The sequence below is a fragment of the Stigmatopora argus genome, chromosome 5 (assembly GCF_051989625.1).
Source record: "Stigmatopora argus isolate UIUO_Sarg chromosome 5, RoL_Sarg_1.0, whole genome shotgun sequence".
In the NCBI taxonomy this organism is placed as follows: domain Eukaryota; kingdom Metazoa; phylum Chordata; class Actinopteri; order Syngnathiformes; family Syngnathidae; genus Stigmatopora; species Stigmatopora argus.
The window spans coordinates 14,144,313-14,165,000 of NC_135391.1; the positions used below are offsets into that span (position 1 = coordinate 14,144,313).

The window sequence follows — 20,688 nt, forward strand, 5'->3', positions numbered from 1 at the left end:
CGTGTCTAGAGCCTTAAACTGTCTTGACTGAGAGTTGAGTCATATACTCCAATGAAAGCAAAATGAATTATTTTTTAACAACCCTACTCATCGTGTCTCGAGGAGAAAGAACGCTGGGATGCATCCAAAGAACACTACTATACCAACTGTTAAACATGGAGGAGGAAACCTAATGCTTTGGGGCTGTTTCTCAGCAAAGGGGGCAGGACGAATGATATGTGTAAAGGGGAGAATGAATGAGGCAAACTATTGTCAGTTTTTGAATGAGAACCTCCTTCCATCAGCAAGGGTAATGAAGATGAAACGTGCTTCGGTCTTTCAACATGACAATGATGCCGAGGACACACCACTCGGGAAATGGAGTGGCTTCCAAAAAAGCATTTCAAGGTCTTTGAGTGGTCAAGCCATTCTCCAGATCTCAAACCCATAGAAAATCTTTGGAGGGAGTTGAAAGTCCCTGTCGCTCAAAGACAACCCCAAAACATGCCTGCTCTGGATAAGATATCTGAATAGAGGAATAGGGCAGAATACAAGTAAACGTGTGTGAAAACCTGGGGATGTTTCTTCTGTTATTGCCAACAAAGGGTATATAATCAGTATTGTAATTGACTTTTGTTATTGACCAAATACTTATTTTCTATCATCATTTACAAACAAACTCAAAAAAGTGTCAAATTGATCCTCATTTTCTCCCTCATAGTTGAAGTACCGTATTTTCACGACTATATGGTGCACCGCATTTAAAGGCGCAGTCTCAGTAACAAGTGCTATTTCTGTATTTGACACACAAGGTGCATCGCACTAATAAACGCAGCCAGGCATGGCAAAACATACACCAGCTTAAACATATGGACAAATGCTAAAAACATGTTTTTAAAAAGGCAACGGAAGCAAAACTGAGTTTGGTTGTAATTTATTTAGCCATATTACATTGTACTCCCGTTTTTTGATCAATCATCACACACAAATCCATCAAAGTCCTCATTTTCTGTGTCCGAATTGAACAATTGTCCAGATGATTCATAAAAAAAACGCCAGGTTCCCTCTCTTCGTTGTCGGAGTCACTCACATTGCCATGTGGCTACACAGAAATGATGCCGGCTTTGACAAAAGCTTGAACAACAGTGCAAGCAGACACGTTAGTCCAAGCGGCCACAATCCATTCGCAAATAGTGGTGTAACTAGCCCGGCGCTGCCTGCCACCCTTCGTAAAGCTGTGTTCGCCACCTATCATCCATTATTTCCATGGCGCTTGCAACTTTGCTTTGAACGCCCGGTTGATGCCGATGTCCAGCGTTTGGAATTCTTTAGTTAAGCCTCGGGGAATGATGGCAAGCTCAGAGTTAATTTTCGTGACTTGGTTTTTCACCGTTGCTGTGAGATGGGCACGCTTGGAGTCGCAAATCAACTCGGCTTCTTCTTCTTGACTTGGCGAAGCTCGTTCTCCTGCTTCCTCCATTTGCTAACCATGGATTCGTTGATCTAAAATTCTCTCGTGGCTGCTCTATTCCCATGTTCCCCTGCATAATTGATGGCTTGAAGTTTGAACTGAGCTTCGTAAGCGTGTCTATTTGTATTATTCATTTTCGGGGGGCCTTAGAAACCAAACCGAAATTGTTATGCAATAAAGCACATGCCCACACTATGTACGGGTACCTAGTAGAGGCGTGCCTTTAGCGTCTTTTCACACACACCCTCCGCAAGCCTGACCCCACCCACGTCCGCCATCTCTCTATATAAGAAGCGTGTCGACAAGAAGTGCTCTCAGTCAGGCTTTGAAGCATACACACGGCGCTCCGCATTATAAGGCGCCCTGTCTATTTTGGAGAAAATTTTAGACTTTTTAGTGCGCCTTATAGTCGTGAAAATACGGTACACCTATAATGAAAAGTACAGGCCTCTCGCATATTTTTAAGTGGGAGGACTAAAACAATTGTGGGCTGACCAAATACGTATTGCCCCCTTTGTGCATCCTCAACAAATGACATAGGTCACTACAAGTTACTATAAAAGCGTGATTGCGAGACCTTGCCATATGTTAATAAACCCTGGGACATGTGACAATATTTTACGGTCTGCATGTGTGAGCTATCTTGGATGCCTTGCCTTCACACAACAAGTCACCTATGTCTTTGCAAAATGTTCAGTTATACCAAATAAAACATCAAAATTTGAATCTTACCTTGCTGTGCACATAACCTTATTGTCCAGAATGTACAGGAGTTGGTAGATTCAAATTCACGGCCTCAAATGGAAACTGTAAGTTTGAGTTAAGTTCAGTTTCTTTAAAATGTGAGCAAAAGCAAGCATTTGATTTAACTTTTATGTATGTCCTTTAATGTAGCAAAACACATTCTCATAAGGTCTGAAAGTGGGGCTTAACACTTGGCGCAGGACCGGCTTGTTTGCGGCCTTTGTGTTCCGTAAACAGTGGCGTTACTCTGCGGCCTCGTCCCACTCTGCGTGACTGCACCGACGTTCACATACCAGCCGTGGGCGCCTAATTGGTATAAGCCTTCGTTAATTAACGCACTGTGTTGCAAATCTTTCACAGCCTTGTGCTCGCTATTTATGTTGTTTTGTCACCGGGTGCATCAAAGGCACCGATGTGATATGAGTGTAATGGTCCGATGAGGTCGGCGGGCCATGAATGACAGCAATGTGTTGCTGTTAGCCTTTTCAAAGGCATTCGGCGAGAAGCGGCACAGAGGGAAAAATGGGCTTCGTAAAAGTTGAAAGCGTTATAAGTGCACGAATGTATGCGCAATGAGCGCTTGGATTGGACATCGTCCTCATTAGGACCAGATGGCCATGTGCACAGTTGTTCAAAGTAGGTGCAATGTGAACTCACTCACAAATGAAAATTTTCATTGTGAACTCATTCTGTATCCTGTAATAGTGGAAAGCTCCCACAATAATACATACTGTTATTAGGGGTGGTAAAGTATACTTTGTATGAAATTTAAAAGAAGTGATGCTGGCCGCCGGTGGGCCGGTGAACTAGAGGTTAGCGCATCAGCTTCACAGTTCCGAGGCTGAGGGTTCGATCCCAGGTCCAGACTTTCCTGTGTGGAGTTTGCATGTTTTCCCTGGGCTTGCGTGGGTTTTCTCGAGGTACTCCAGTGTACTCCCACATCCCAAAAACAAGCAAGGTAGGCTGCTTGATCACTCTAAATTGCCCCTAGAAATTAGTGTGTGGGTGAATGGTTTTCCGCAATGTTCCCTCTAATTTTTCACCTCTGGGCATACAGACAGCTTCCCTGAACACACCGAGGACCAGTGTGAGCAACATCAGAAGTGCTTCTCATTTTCATTCAAATGACTTTTCTGTTGAATGTATCGCTTGAGGTAGTTCAGCTTCCATTTAGTCCATAGAATCGACGCTTCACATTCACTCAAGTAGACTTAGCGCCACTTAACTCCGCTGCACTGTACGTGCGCAAGTTCTGTCAATGCCGGGATTGGCTTGACACCTGTCACTCACTGAATTACACAGCAAAATGATACAGAAAAATGTTATGTGGTTTATTTGCAGTGTGTTGACTGCATTGGATAGGCTTTCTTGTGCGCTGAGAGTGTAAGACCAGTGTACAATCACACAGGACTGCATTTTAGATGGAATGTTGGTTGTCCGTCGCCTTGTGCCCTGCGATTGGCTGAATGAATAAATAAAAGTAGTGATTTACTCTGTAAATGTGTAAATGACTGACTGACTGTATTTTGTTGTTGTGGTGGTGGTTGCAGTCAGGTTGATACAGTACTAATATGGCCAATGTTGGTATATTACAAAAGTAAAACGTGTATAGAAAAGTATTTTAATGTAATTTAAGTAGCCAACAAACTTGCATCAAATTATTTTCATTCTTCCCATTTTTTTGGGCAATGTTTTTTCCTTTTTTTGCATTTTGTCCACATCAGCAATTAAAACTGCTATTAAAAAAAATAATAGAAAGCATACCATATATAAGGGAACAGACAGGTGCTTGCTATATTGCGAAATTTATCAAAAAGTAGGTCGTTTTTTTAAGTTACTGAACATCACCTCTGAGGTTACGAACCTGAACAACTGAAATTTTTGGGGTACCATATTCACTCGCATATAAGCCACTTTTGTCGGAGAAAAAAATTATGACTTTATCGAGGGTACGGCTTACAGGCGCATGAAAACACGACATGCACGAAACCGCAAGTTGACGACACAATGACATCGTGACGCAATGGCGCCGTGATGTCATGCCGCAATGGCACCGTGACGTCATGCCGCAATGGCGCCGTCACGACGCAATGTTGCCGTCACGTTATGACGCAAGACAATGCGGCAAAATAAAGAAAAGATAAACCCATAAAATGCTAAACAAAATTTATTTTTACGTCTATTAATGAAATTCAAGAAAAAACTTGCGTATCTTGCGTAAAACGTGAAAAAACTCACATTCCCGTCACTGCTCGCTCGGGCTGGTTAAAGTGCCATGCTTGACTAATTGTTAATTGATATGATCATTTAAAACTTAACCTCCTAAGACCCAGACTCTTGCCCGGCATGGGTTTTTATTTTCTCTTTGATATTTGGGACCTCAAACAAATAATGATCTTTTTACATGATGTGGTTTCTGAGAAAAATGATGTCCACATCATAAGTGGATGCCAGGCCCTTGTAGTCCAAAATGTAGCATTGTAGTCTTGTGACAACCAAAAATGTGATGTCCACACGTGGACGACAGGTCCTAGGAGGTTAAAGATAATATTTATATGTAATTGATTTTTTTGACCCTCGTGTGGAAAAAAATCAACCTTAAAAAAAGTGTATGTACACACATGTTATAAATATGTGTGAATATCACAGCCAGTACGAGATTCCCCACATATGATGTATGCGTGTAGCATGTGCTCATTAGTATGAAGTCAAAGGCTGGCAAAGTATTTTATTATCCATTCCACTTGGCATGTAATTGGCCCAAACAGCTGGGAGATGCTATAAAACTGCTTACTACAAACTAACCATGTCAACCCCCAATTGTTAAGTGAATAACACGGGGGGCAATCATTAATTCATTCACTTGATATCTAGCCTGTTAAATCAAAATGGATTGGGACCAGTAGGAATGATCTGAGGTATGATGCTTGATTTCCAGTGTCTTCAAAGTTGGGGTCGTTCGCCTCAGATGGCGCTACGTGCCCCCTCTTTTCTTGGCCTTGTGTTGAGCAGGGGAAGGCCCTCTCCTGGGACCAAAGGCATTCGCTGCATTACACACTCATGTTCCACCATTTAGCCGCCTGTGCTGCTTTCCCATTCACTCCGATATCAGGTTGGATGGAACAAATGCGTCTTGCCCCTCCTTCCAAAAAATCTTCTCATTATACTTTGAACTCATCATGAGTTCTTCACTCCACCATGGTTGGTACCATGTATTGATTTAGATCAATGTATCATTACCCCACAAGCTGTCGAATGGATATTTTTGTGGTATGGTGCACTGTAAAAAAAAAAAAAAAAAAAAAAAAAATCCTAACTTTACTGAAGTACCTTGCTATTTTGACTATTAGTAGCTCTTTTAGCAAGTCCTATATTGTAAACTGAAAATGTTAAGATAAGACGACTTAACTTGCTGCCTGCAATCGACAGTGATAGATGTCCAATCCTTTTAAACTGGGAAGCCTGGCTTAATGCTCATATGTCATGTTACCATAAAAAGCAACAAATAAATACTACTACTAATATTAATAATACTAATAATACTAATACTAATAATCCTAACACTAATAATACTAATACTAATAATAATACTAATAATAATAAACTTTTTTTATAAAATGAGATTTCCTCTCATCTTTTTTATCCATACAATTTTATAAATTAAACATTTTAGAAATGAGGCTGTTTAATGTTTTTTTTAATTTAAAATCTTATTAAAAAATATCTTATTTGCAGTTTTTCCTTCCGGTTTTTGTTTTAACTTGAAAACATCTAAATTAAGGTTTAAAAAAACTCAAAGGGAAAATATTTATTGTGAACACTTTAGATGCAATTGACTGCGGTAGATCACTGACAAAACCTGCCAATAAAAATGCGTTGGACGTCTAGCGCCATCAGTGGCTTCCAATAATTGAATGAGTGCACTTTCTTGGTTCAAAACAATCTTAAATTGTGCAAGAAAGGGTTAAACCTGCAGACATCTCCCGAGCGACATTTCTTCACTCGCCACCGAATGACACGCGAGTCTTGCGGAATCTGGAAAAGTCATCCATTTAAGCGCACGTGTTTAAAGCGGTCCGGGCCACGTCGGGCAAGGATGAATTGTCTCCAAAGAGTTAATTGATGGCGATGCTCGGAGCGCAGGGGCGGGAAAAGTTCACTCCGCCGCCGTTTGAAGGAGATGTGACTTGGCAGAGCGGGAAAGGCTTGAAGATTAATGTGGCCGAAGGGGGTTCTGACAGTCTTTCCGCCGCTTGCACTTCTCTTGGGTGGCCCGATTGGTCTTGGATGTCACTTTTGCTACTTAATCTTGCGTATGTGAGGCGGGAGGGGCAATGGACGGCTCATCTAGTTGAACTGGGAGGGCTGGTAGAGAATTAGCATATTTCAAAGCTATTGACGACGATAGACGTCCGATGCTTTTGAACTGAGCTGAAGATTTTGGTCTTACTTTTTCCCCCAATTACAAGAGTGAAATGTTTTGTGCAAAAACCTAGGATATTTTCCGATAACTTGAAATTGTTCATCTTTTGAATTTAAGTTTAAAATTGATTAATCTAACTCTAGGCTCTAATTTAAATTGAATGCATGTATAGTAACGAAAACCGTGAGGAGAAAAGTTAGACTGAATAACATAAAGCTGTGGAACTGGATTATTTCTATTATACAAATAATTGCAAACATCTAAATTCCATTCATTACAAAGAGAACAGACTGCTGACCTCCCAAAAATGGGAACTTTTTAACAATAGAATAAAACAAATAGTGACAGGAACTAAATATTTTATTCTTAGTAATTAACATGCCAATTAGAAAACAATGGAATTTGATAAATAAAACAATAAGTGAAGTCTAAGCTATTTTTTTGTAAATAGAATATTCAGTTCTTTTAAAAACAATGTGCTCTAAATTAAACACACATTTAAAGAAATAATGTTTTGAAAGAGAAACAAAAACAATTGCTTAGCAACCCTGATAGTTTGATCATCTTGATCATCACAGCAGCTGTAATGACAACCAAGAGGTGGTCTGGTTTCTTTTCTTTTCTTTTCTTCTGGGCTCTTTGTACTGCTCATCCCATTAGAGGATGTTTGGTCTCCATCCTGAGCCCAGCAGTAAACACGTGATCATCATGTGATCAAAACACAGCATTCTCTCACACTTGAGCAACACGTGTGGCGCGCAGGTCACTTCTGTGACCCGTGTGACTTTTCGGCCTAATCTCCCAACCACCTTAAACGCTATTTACGGACGCAGCTCCAGGCTTAATGGCCGATTCACGGCCCACTTTGGCGGCACGAGGCGGGCACAGGTGTTCTTTCTCCGAGCCGCTCCAGCGTTTACTCCGTTGTCTCCCGCCAAAGACGCCTTGTTGTTTTTTCCTTTGGTTCTTTTCCCCCCCTCGTTTGTATTGCGGGGACGTGCAAACCTGCCCAGAGTGTGCTCAGCTGTAAACTGTTTGGATTCAATGAGCTAATCCACCTACAGCGTCTGGCCCGGCTCCACGTGGCAACATGCACGCGTCAAAATCAGCTGCAAAAGTTGTGTTTATGAGCGACAGTTAACCAGCTACAGCTTGATAGTAGAACTTTATTCACCGCCGGCGTGTTATGAAAAATCACGGGAGGCCGCGGCTTGTTAAAAATGTTCTCTTGTCGTCATTTAAATGTAAGTTGAAGCAGGGATAGGAATTCTTACGGGGAAGCACTGCACACTATCGGTGTGGACACTGTGGTTCAGATCTCGGGTCCAAATGTATTAACTTTTTAGGTCAAAGGGCAGAAAAGGAATGTTGCTATAATGTGATATTGAATTAGCCTATTTATAAATTTGCAGGGTAGGTGGTAGGATGAGAAACAAGAGGGGCAAAGGTCAGAAATAGTTTGGTGATGCTTTGAATGTGTCTGCTTAGATGGAAGTTTGTACTGTACTATTCTTTACTAGTACTGTTTTTTAAGTAATAATGATTAAATAATCAAATCAAAATACAGTGGTACCTCGAGATACGAGCTTAATGCGTTCCCGGACTGAGCTCGTATGTCGATTTTCTTGTAACGCAAACGAACGTTTCCCGTAGAAATGAACTAAAAACAAATTAATTCGTTCTTTTTGCACGGCAACTCGCTCGTAACATAGCATAAACAAATTTAAATGAACTTTGATCACGATGCAGACACACTCAAAAATAAATGTAATCTAACCTTACACTAAACTTAATTCTAATTTTGTTTTAAATTTTGATACCTTTCTTCTCCCGGGTTGGCTCTATTTGCCCCGCCTCCACCCTGACTTTCAGATGCAACTTATCGAGGGTTATTTGCTTTTGTCTTACCTTCAAAATATTCCCAAAATGATGCACACAAATGTCCTCACAATAAGACAGCGCATGACCACTTGCCAACGAGAAGTAGTATATACGCCATTCGCACTGACTAACGGGGAAAAAACACTGAAAAAATGTAATGCTCCGCCCAGTGCTCGCAGAGACATTACATGAGGGAGTTGCGGGGAGAGAGACAGTGGCCATGATGTTCTTATGAGCAGCCTCTCGCGTCCGCTGTCTGCTCGTATATCGGAATTTGTCTAGTATCTCAAGATAAATATTTGCTCAAAATTTTACTTGTATCTCAAATTGCTCGTATGTCGGGACACTCGTATGTCGAGGTACCACTGTACACTGACTATTTACATTTTTCCTTTTTCAACTACAAACAAAAATGAGACTTGCCCTCCCCTTTTTTTCATTTTTTTAAATAAATAGAATATAAAAATGAATTTGAAGGAATAAAAATTAAAAATAAACATTTTAATGTTTGTTTTTAAAAGAAAACAAAACCCTGCCAGTTACACTGGAATCAAATCGTATTGAATTGAGAGGCTCAATTTCAATCAAATCTTGAGGGCATCAATGTCACTAAAAGATTCATTGACCATCAAAATTCGTTTCGTAGTTGATTAGATGTCGATTGATTATGGCAACTCTAGTTGGCAGACTTAATGGCCCACCCCCAACAGACACCTGGCGTTCTCTGCCGTCAAATTAATGGAGCAGGAGCTTTTGGTATAGTTGACGTGTTGATGACGGCGCTACACTAGGCCGCGCCCTCTCTTTTGTTTTGGGACTTGTAAAAAGTCACAGTCTGATGGGCAGCAGCAGGACAGGGACTTCAGAGTCTAGACTGGTCGAGACGGCCATGTTAGGGTCACGCTCATAAAAGACCCCCCGTCTACCCTCCCCTTGGACACAATCACCTGCCTACATGGGTCAAGAGCTACTGGGCAAGAGGGGTGTCTAAGGGACTGTCCTTGAGATACTATAGAAAAAAAGTTTACAGGTGCATATTATTTGATTGGGACATCACTTGAACGTCATTTTTTGTAAGCTATTTTGGAAAGCAAAACTATTATTTTATAGAGTGTCATTGCAGGGGTTATAGATCTCAATGTTTGAATAGCTGTCCATATTAGTGACCTCTGCCACCCCAAAAAAGTTCAACCTTTAATATGCTATTGTGAAAATTGGGGGTTAGAAAAATATGTATAGTTAAAGGTTTTTGTTAGATTTTTTGATATTTACTTTTAAACAATATCTGGTTTACTTGGTACAGTACAAAAGTGAAACTAATAAAATTGTGAGCTGTTCTCACAGAATCTCAATAACTGTTTACAATTAAATTTAAAACAAGAGTGAAGAATCTATTCCTTTTTAAAGACTAAAGTGCTCAAACTATCAATCACTGTGAAATACAATACAGGAAAATGTTCATTAAAACTAGGACTGGGCGATATTGTCTAAAAATAAAATGTCAGAGTTAAAAAATTGAAGCAAACCCCCCCAATCTAAAGCAAATGTATATATTTTTTAAACTCATTCCTTGCTGTTGATAGCGCAACATTTTTTTTCCTGTTTTTTTTTTTAAAGAAATGTCGTTGCCATGAAATCTAGGCATGCCGCTATAGTGGATATATATGGGAGGTGGAGTTCTGAAGAGATATGTTAATGTTCATATCTAGTTTTTTTTTCTAGCAAAAGAAATCATTGAGGTTCATTTTCATTCAATAATCTGAATCTAATCTATTTCTTTTGTACTGTTTCGGAATTTTCCTCTAGCATCTTTTAACTTCTGTTTCTTTCATGGTACAGAAAAGTGACTTACAAGAAATTAAGGCAGCGTTCTACTTCATTTAAAACAGGAAACTGGCTCCGAATGCTCATGTTTCAGTGCCATCGATGGCGCTAGACGCCCCATCTGTTTTCACCGGGAGTCGAAATGGGTGGGACGTCTAGCGCCACCAATGATTTAAGAGATTAAATGTCACCTTTTTAGGAGAATAATTAGAATGGCGGCAAATAATCGGGCTGGGGGCATCCCCATTAACGTGAAGTGTTGAAGATTGGTCAGGTGTCCTTGCTTGAGGGTGGCGAGTGCCATTTTGAAGATGAAAATGGCCAACGCCCGAGTCCATTTCACAGCTGCGGCTGCCGTTAATTGACCTTTCCGAGGAATGCGTCGCCCCGGCTTTGACGGACGTTTGCTTTTAGCGACGGACGATTGCAAGGCGATAGCTGGGGGGGGAGTCGGGGGCAGTTGCTTTGGGAGATAAACCGCCGTGCCCCCCGTGCCTCAGACAACAAAGAAAGTGAGTGATGTTTGCCTGAAAAGCAAGAGGGCCGCTCTCCCTGCTCTTGTTTTGATGTGGCGGGGAACCAAGGGGGCAAAAGGTGGGTGGGGGGACCCACCTGGGATGTGGGTTTGCATCCGCACTGGGGACACGTGGAGAGAAAAGACGCACACACATTTAGACAGCAGGACAAACAAGGATGTAGAAAAACATCACGAGACATTCAGTTGGCCAAGGATAAACGCGGCATTGGGGGCACTTGCAGTCTTTTGACACGCGATCAAATTTGAATTTGCGGACGGAGGTCAATTTAGTGCAAAATTAACATGTAGTTAGGAAATCTTGCTGGGGTAGAAAGAGCAAATAGTCATTTTGGAAAATGTAACTTGGCAAGGATGCATCTTAAGGTCTGCGTTCATTCTACAACCAAGTAATTGTATTTAATTATTTACTTTTCCATCCCACTTTCCGTACTTACTCGCATATAAGCCGCATTTGTCGGACAAAAAATGACTGAATCGAGAGTACGGCTTACATGCGCATAAAAAGTTGACATGCACTAAACTGCAAGGTGACTAAGACGAAATGGCATAACGCCATGACGCCATGACGCTATAGGCAATGTGGCCGATACGGTCATTTATTTCAAGATAGAAAAAAAGATAAACAGATAAAACGCTAAACAAAATTTATTTTGACGTCTATGAATGAAATTCAAGAAAAAAACGTGAAAAAACTCACTTGTGCTTGTCACTGCTCGCTTAGGGCGTCGCCATCTTACCTAGGGCGCCGCCGTCTTACCTAGTTAAACGTGCTCTGACTGGCCAGACGCGAGTAGCCTTGATAGATGTGTTCGTAGCTTTTACCTTGTTAGCACAACCCAATAGTTGTTAAGGTTGATCGAAGGTCTTGCGGTCGATCATTAAAATATCAGCCTTGATACCTGCGTAATGTGTATCCCATGCTATTATTGCACCCAGAGACTTGTTGAACACTATACCGCTATGGACACAGTTCCTGGTTGTGCTTACGTTACCTCCTTTTTTAAAGGAAATGATTTCTCCATTTGTGATTATGAAATAAAACAACATTCTTTTTATTTCTTGATCGAAAGTGACAACTGTTGCAGTAATATGAACCATTGAAAAAAATCGAGATTAAAAGCAATTTGGCCGCCACAACATCTTAAACCTCGGGTAACATAATTGTAATTTCTGTCTTTAAAATGCATTAGGTTCTCATCAAGATAGACATATTTATTTTTTCCAATTGAATAATTTGATATTTTGCATTTACAAAGACAGGCATATTACCTTCCTTATGATATTGACGCTAATAATGTGCTTTTGATTCATAGTTTCTCAGAAATACCATGTGCGATGATTTTTCTTAAGATTTTCCCTTCAAAGTAACACATTTGTACTTCCTATTAAAACCATGAATATGGAGGTGGAAATTGTGAATCAGGGGGTGGCTTATTCGTGAGAAATTGTATAATTCAACAATTTTAAGGCAATTTTAAGGGTGCGGCTTATATTTGAGTAAATGCAGTATTCTAACAGCGTTGCTGGAGCCTATCCCAGCCAACTATCGGAAGTAGACATGTAACACCTGGAATGGGTTTCCAGCCAATCACAGAGCAAACCGCCAATTACGAACACTCATGCCTATGGACAATTTCTAGCATACGTTTGCGGGAGGAAATCGGAGTAGCTTGGAGATTTTTTTTTTAATCAAAAGATTTGACTCAAGACTTCTTGGACCAGTGACAAATGACGTGTGGCAAACGTAGAATCTTCCTCCTCTGACCCACTTTTATTTTAATATTCTAACTCTTGCACAATCAAGTCAACCAGCTTACTGCTTTCTATTGGCTTTTACGCCCTTTGCTGGAATCCTTACCTTCGATTACATAGTCAGTTTCAACTATGCAGAAGCAAACCAAAACAAAATGGATTTATATTGTACAATTTCAACAGATATAAACCTGTGCGCGTCTTGATAATTGCTTTTTTAAAATATTCCTTGACAAGATTTAATAATTTAATATGTAAAATTTTGTGACCATGGTGCCTTAATTCTTTTTAAAATAAATATTTGTATGAATACATTCATAAAGTAACCATTTCATGCACAAATTAGGATTAACATTTTTTTAATTGCATTCATATAAGCCAAGGATCTTAAACTTGCAGCCCAAGGGACAATATTTTGCGGGTCCCATTTGACAGCCAATTTTTCAATAGACAGAAAACAATTTTATGAATAATTTTAAATTGTAATAAAAAAGAATGGAAAAAATTCAATTTAAAAAAAGCCAGGAGTAATAGAAATATAAATTATTTAAAAGGAAAGAAAGATTGAAAATGAAACTTAAAAGTCAAATTTAAAATTCAAATCAGTGCATCTCGTGTGTATTTTGCTCTGAGAATTTTATTTATTTGTTGCATAAATCACATATTTTAATACTTTGCCTGCCATTAACAGGATCCCTTCCAGCCGCTCCCAGTTGAAATGAAATGGACGTCCATTGTTGTCAATAGCCGTTTTCAATATCAATTTTTTTTTTCAATATCAATTCTTTTTTAATAACTACCACAGCACATTCTCTGTGACCTGAGCTGGCACAGAATGATATTAGCTAATGATAACTTTTGGAAAGATAGTCACTCTGCCCCCAAAAGGGTTGATAAAATGATAATTGAAAAATAAATAATACAATTAAACAAAAAACAAAAAAATCTTACGGCCTCCAATAACAAAAGTTTTTTTTTTTTAATGTCATAGACTTACTTGGACGGAAATGCGAACGGATTTGGTCATAAACTCGTAGAAATTCACAGCAGAAGGATAATTGGACGTCTATCATCGCCAACGACACTAAAATGAGTGTCCTGTAAAGTGTTTAAGGGTGAGCCCTCCCCTTCGTAAATATTCCAAGTGTTCCCCTTTAGACGCAGAGTTGCTACGCGTGTTCTAAAAGGAACGCGTTTGCATTTTTAAACATAACAAGACGCGCTGAGGGATGAATCCTTAACCGTTCCTCCAGAGTACCGATTGTTCGTTCCAAATGTCAAGCAGCTCTACGGTCCAAATAAGGCGCAGAGGCTGCTTTGAAGCACGCGCGTACTGTAAATGGGAGCCAACAGAGACGGACGGCTATGACTTGTGTGAAGCGGTTCAAAGTTCAACTCATTAAGAGTCAATCAGGCATTAATGACTTTTACAGCGCTGAGTGGTGGATTCGCGCAAAGATCACGCAGAGGACAGGAAGCCTCTCGGGGGAGAAAAAAAATAGTCTGAACTGACTATGTAGGGGGATTGTGTTTGGGAATGAGGCCTACTTAACTGACTCGTTGGCTGCCATTAACAGTGATAAACGTCCATACCATTTGAACCGGGAGATTTGGCAGGGAATTAACTTTGGTTGTAAATTCACAGCCGACGAATGAGAAGAGGACGGTGGCCAAGAAGTGTCGGGGCAAGTGCTTAGTCCAAAAAAGAAAAGAAAATAACATGCAAATTGGCCAAAGCACGAATGCAATTACCCACAATGCGAATCCCAATTGTTTGGCTAAATGCGTTCGTACTTTGGCCAATTTGTATTTATTTATTTACAGTGGTACCTCGACATACGATCTTAATCCGTTCCGGGACTGAGATCGTATGTCGAGCTTTTCGTAACTCGAGCGAACGTTTCCCATTGAAATGAATTAAAAACAAATTAATTAGTTCCAACCCTCTGAAAAAACACCAAAAACAGGATATTGGATTGGGAAAAATGTTTTATTTCTTCTAATTTGCCATCTATTAACAAAGTAACACATAACTAGTGGTTTATAGTAATAAAATGTGTTTAATATAACTAAAATTGGGCGGATTTCACCGACAGGATAGAGACGCACAGAGAGGGCGGGGGGTTGGTTCGGGGGGACTTTCCACGACAACGCACTCGTAACGAACACATTTAAATTAACTTGGATTAATATATACAGACACTCAAACATACGTTTAATGTAACTTTACACAAAACTGAATTCTAATTTTGTTTTATTTATTTTTTTACCTTCGTGCTGGCCGGGTTAGCTGTTTGCCACACCTCCACCCTCACGTTTGCTATCGATGGGCTGTTTGCTGTTGTATTCCCTTCAAAATATTCCGAAAAGGATGCACACAAATGTCCTCACAATAGGATAACGCACGACCACTTGCCAACGAGAAGTAGTCTTGAATGAGCGATCGCGGGAGCTAAGGATAAGGAAGGAATAACAGGAAATGCAACAGCTCAGCCTACCCACGTATTGATTGTGGGTAATTAAGTTTTATTCTGAGAAAGGGTGCCATTGGCTAGCCCACTTTGTCTGAATAAATTGTTCAGTGCTCGTAGATATCTGTTATACACGAAAGAGATGCGGCAAAAAAAGACAGTGCGCTACAATGATAAACAGCCTCTCATGTTATGGCCACCTGGCTTTCTCGCATCTCGAAATTTTGATCGTATCTCGGGAGAATTATTCGAACAAAATTTTCATCGTACCTCGAGCATGTCGTAGGTAGAGGTGATCGTAGGTCGAGGTACCACTCTATTTTTTATTTTTGGGACTAGGCGTTCGTGTTTTGACATTTTGCATTCGTGTTTTAACCTTTTTGAAAAACGTTTGGACTATCCACTCGGCCCTGATACTTCTCAGCCACCGTAAAAGAGCCTCCTAACAGTTATAATATATGTATAATATAATAATCTCATCTCATTTTCTGAACCACTTCATATTCATTAGGGTCGCGGGGGGTTGCTGGAGCCTATCCCAGCTGACTCCGTATATAATATATTGTCACATAACAGATCAATGACTGACAACTCGTTGATTCTCACATGAATCACGAATATAATTTTAATAAAGGAAAAATACCAGCAATTTAATTTTAACACAATTCTTTTTTTTCTTCAAAAAGCAGGAAAACAGTAAAAAATGATTTTATGCTTTTTAAAATAAATCAAAGGAAAAATATTTAAAAAGGTGTTTTGTGAAAAATAAATGTTCTGTATTTTTTAATAACTATTTGCAGATTTTAAATATAAAAAAAAGAAAAATACAATAGACATTCTTTCATTTTTCATTTATTTCCTTTCATCCTTTCCATAAAAATTGTGGAAAAGCAGTAAACATTTGCTTTTCCAATTGTATTCTTTAGTTTAATGCCTTAAAAAAACAAGGAAAATTAGTTTTACAGTATATTTAATTTTTAAAAATCTTTATTGTATATATTTGATAAAAGTGGAAAATATTTTCTGCTAGTCCTCAGACACTTATGGAGGACTTGTATTTAAAATCATTTTGTAATACATACAAAGATAATGTAAATAAAATGACACTGCATGCCATAACTAGTCCCCGAGCCACGAGTTTCCTCAACAGTGGGAGGAGGCTTTGGAGTACGAAGATGGATGTCAGGGTAACATCTGTTATCAGCAGCCAGAAGACGACGGCAGGTAGGCATTCTTCGCTGGGTTTAAGCAAACACGCCCGCGTGTATTTGCTCTAGTAAATAAACATTTGCAGTTGACTAAAACTCACAGGGTTCATTAAGTGGGGTGTTTAGACAACTTTTCATAGTTTGTAAACAATAGGAACCTGGGGGCTGACTGAAGAGTATAACAAAATACATGTGTGTAAATTAGAAGATCCAGGGGGGCGAACAGTGAAGTGACAAAGAGGAGCTGTAAAGAAGGAAGAGGACTTCAAGTACTTTGGGTCAACATTGCTGGCTGATGGAGATTGTGGAAAGGAACTGAAGAACTGTGCAGCCAGGCTGGAGCAGCTGGAGGAAAGTATCAGGTGCGTAATGTGATAGCAGAGTGTCAATGACAATGAAGGGAAAGATTGGTCTACAGGACAGTGATGAGGCTTGAAGACCGTGTGCGGTCGTCTGGTCTCCGGTCTATTGGTTGCCGGTCTTTTGGTCGCCGGTCATTTGGTCGCCCGGACCCAAACAACGGGCGACCAAAAGACCGGCGACAAAACAAGGTAAAACAACACGGTCTACGCATCAATAAAAGCCAACAATGGCCCTGAGCAGTTTCACTGAGCGGACGTGTGAGTGTATAAGAGTTTGTATGTACAGGAGTTGTCCCCTTAGGAAGGGACGTCAGTCAGGGTCTTAACAAGTTCTCCAAGAAAACACAATAAAAGTCCGGGAAATTTGGAGCTTTTCTTTAGCCTAATAATTAATAGGGCATTAAGTATGACTAAATAATAATTCGCAGTTTGTATTTAGGGAGTTTGAGCAACGATTTAAATGGTAATTATCAATAACCTTCCGGGCGACCAAACGACCGGCGACCAAACGACCGAGTACCCTTGGAGACAGTAGCTCGGAGGCGGAGCTAGAAGTACCAGAGATGAAGTTCCTGAGGTTCTCCTTAGGAGTGACCAGGTTGGATAGGAATGAGACCATAAGAAGGACAGTGATGGTTAGGTGTTTTGGAGACAAGGTCAGAGAGACCAGAGTTGGATGGTTTGGGCATGTCCAGAGGAGAGATATTGAAACGTTTAATTCTTCCTGGGGGGGCGCAACAGCAAATAATTTAGAAGTACGGGCCTAGGAGAAGATAGATAGATGGATGTAGTGAAAGTGGATGGACGAGTGGAGGATGTTGCAAAGGATAGGGTCAAATGGAAAAAAGTAACCTTAAACCCCTCACAGGACAAGCCCAAATTGTATTAGTATTTATATAATAGAAATATGCATGCAATTTGAGGATGAAATGGTTAACATTGTTAGCATTTGGCTTGCCCATGATATTTGTGTTTATTGTACGATCATTTACCATGTTTTGCGTGTTCCATAAACAGAGGACAGATAAAAGATTCAGCCGGTACAGTACTTAAAATTTTCAAAAATTTAATGAACGTTGAAAAACAAGCAGAGTTAAGATTTCAACAAGCAAAGAAAACAGTGAAAGTCAGCCTCTTTGTAGATGTTGCCGAGTTGATGCCAGGTACGTGACATGAAGAAAAAAAACCGAACAAAAACAAAAAAAGCAATATACCAATTGGGTGTTTGAGTGAGTGGTGGTGGGTGAGGGTCTAGCCTGAAGGAGAGTGGGGTTCTTCATAGACAGTTGGAAGGCATTAGGCTGTCAGACAGGGACTTGTCACATGCAGCTGTTGCCGCTGCTGATTAATTGACTTTGGATAGGCCGGCACGAGGCGTATTCGGACAAATGGACAAAACCAAAAATAACATCAAGTGAGTTCAGATGCGGAAACATAGTGAGAACATTTGAAATGACGTCCGACCGGAGCATGTACAGGTATGATAAGGTAAGGCGCACTAAAAAAGGGGTGGGTGGGGGGCGGGGCATTTTTCATGGCAACGATACTAATAGATTGAAGTTGCAATGATATGAGGTTAGGTGGAAATAAAACATGACTGATTGCATGTTTTTCTAGGTTGGACCTATTTTAATGACAGACTTGAAGTATCCTCAGCATTTACTTAAAGATTGCTTATTTTTATATATTCAGTTGGTATGAAACAAGCATTCGCAGATTGTCCTCCCAGTTGAAATGAATTTGGACATACACTGTTGTTAATGGCAGATAATGAGTTCATATTGCAACTTTATAAAATTTAATTTCTTGTTCCTGTCAATTATGGTGTTTTCCCCCCTCATATTTTATATTAATTAATTAGTTTAATCTCATTATCATCAGACTTCAGTGTGGAGTTTGAAAATCAGTGAATTATAATCAGAGCCACCAAAACAAAAATATTTCCTTTTTAGGCTAAATCAAAAGTATGCTACTTGTATACACTATTACTGTATATGCTACTTAACTATATGTAGCATTACAAGCTCATTACAACTTAATTTACTGTGGGGACACCATCTATGGAGATGATACAGATATGGGTTTAGGTATGACAATTAATATTGTATGTACTACATGTGAATGTGCTGCATTGTGTGTATGACAAAGCGATTAATCTGAGTTAATCGCAAATCCAAATAATTTCCTACTCCCAGTTACAATGTCATAAATTCTTTAATTCCATTAACATCTTTATCCATTTGATCATTTTAGGCAGTGTTTTTCCCCCTTTCACCGTGCCCCTAATACTTGGTCATTGGCTTAAGAGAAGAGTTCATGTGGTGTGATGTGTTAATAAAAACAACTATTCCCAGCACAAAGCTTCCCACGTTGCTAAAAGTCCGTTTTGGCGCCCTTGCAGAGTCACAGGATTAGTAGCACTACTGTGTATGTTGCCCTTGCGACGTATAATTGTACAGTGGCCGAGGCTCAGGTAAGATATGGCGTTGACTCATTTAATATGTAACCGCTGTACATTACACACTTGACAACAAATGTCAAGGTTTCCACTTGGATATCCTGATAAGTAATGAAAGTGTTATATTTATCTACAGACCAGCTGGGCTCCATTTTGTGCGGGAGTGTCAAAGTGGGTGAGGCTATGGACCGCAAACTCTGCCTCGACACACGGAGCAGGAGCGTCGTAACGACGAGGTTCTACGTGGTTCTGAAGGCCCCTGGAAAGTAGTCCTGAAAAAAAGGTGGGGTCTCGGATACAGAGGGGCAGTACGCCATATGTGTCTCTGGGCGTTGATAAACGCCTTCATATGCTGGCGACAGGCGCGTCTTTGTCTTCCAGCAGGCCGATGAACTGCGCAAAGCTTTCCTTCACCGCGTCTACGTGGTCCGTGCTGCTGCCGTCCAGGATCCAGCGCTTGCCCCGGGCCAGCGGTTCCAGCTCAAAATACTTTTTGATCTGTGTGCACACACACACACGGGAAAACAGCGTGTTTTTGCATGAGGGACGGGGATGAAAGACACATTGATCACACAGCAAATCAGGTAATGGCCTCTGTGATTTAAAAAAGAGGCCATCACTGAACAGCGAGATGGAAAGACTTGGATAAAGGAAGGAAAAAAATTGGAGGACATACAGTGACAATTGATTATTTAATGCTAAATTGTTTAGACGTGGGTTCGTGTGCTGATCTCTGTTGCATAACGTTAGCTTCTTTACGCGGATGTGTGTATGTACGTATATATGTACATATGTATATAGGTGTGTACATATGTATATATGTATATAGGTGTACATATGTATGTGTATGTGTGTATACACGTATACATGTGTATTAATGTATATATACATATACACAAACATATGTGTATGTGTATATGTGTATATATATGTATGTATATATATGTATATATAAATATACATATACACAAAAACACGCACATACATAAATACATATACACGCGTACACATATGTACACGCGTACACATATGTACACGCGTACACATATGTACACGCGTACACATGTACACGCGTACACATATATGTACACGCGTAAACGTGTACACCCGTCGACCACGACATAGTATAGTATGGCTTTTTTCCTTTAAAAAACGACATAGTATAGTAAGGCTTTTTTTCCTAAAAAACGACATAGTATAGCATGGCTTTTTTTCTTGAAAAACGACATAGTAGAGGAAGCCTTTTTTTCTTAAAAAACGATATTGTATAGTAAGGCTTCTTTTCTTAAAAAACGACATAGTATAATAAGGCTTTTTTTCTTTAAAAAATGACATAGCAAGTAAGGCTAAGAGAGTCGGAGAATAAATCTGACTTCTGATTCTTCACCTTCTAGTTGTTGCTGTGGTCCACTGGCAAAATCATTGGGCGGGAATCAGGAGTGAGTTCAATTCCACTCGTTGCAATTCTCAAATTGTTTATTGAGGTAATGAAAAGGATAAATACAACTTCCAACTTTACAGTGGTGCAGTGGCAAAGACAATGGGTCAGAACTTCAGGTGGACTCAAGTTCAAATCA

At 39.9% G+C, this 20,688-nt stretch overlaps 1 protein-coding gene and 1 long non-coding RNA gene across 3 annotated transcripts in view; one reads left to right on the forward strand and one right to left on the reverse strand.

Annotated features, from left to right (window-relative positions):
- The first annotated feature begins 15,885 nt into the window (after positions 1–15,885).
- On the forward strand, positions 15,886–19,990 carry LOC144074263 (uncharacterized). The gene is made up of 3 exons (XR_013300265.1): positions 15,886–16,653; positions 19,248–19,394; positions 19,474–19,990. It is a non-coding gene; the product is annotated as an uncharacterized LOC144074263 (long non-coding RNA).
- arl15a (ADP-ribosylation factor-like 15a) overlaps positions 17,703–20,688 on the reverse strand; it is a 92,797-nt gene continuing 89,811 nt past the window's right edge. For both annotated transcript variants that reach the window (XM_077600596.1, XM_077600594.1), the window contains exon 5: positions 17,703–19,609. In XM_077600596.1, coding sequence (XP_077456722.1) covers positions 19,457–19,609 — 153 coding nt within the window. In that variant the 3' untranslated portion in view covers positions 17,703–19,456. The remainder of the gene's footprint in view (positions 19,610–20,688) is intronic.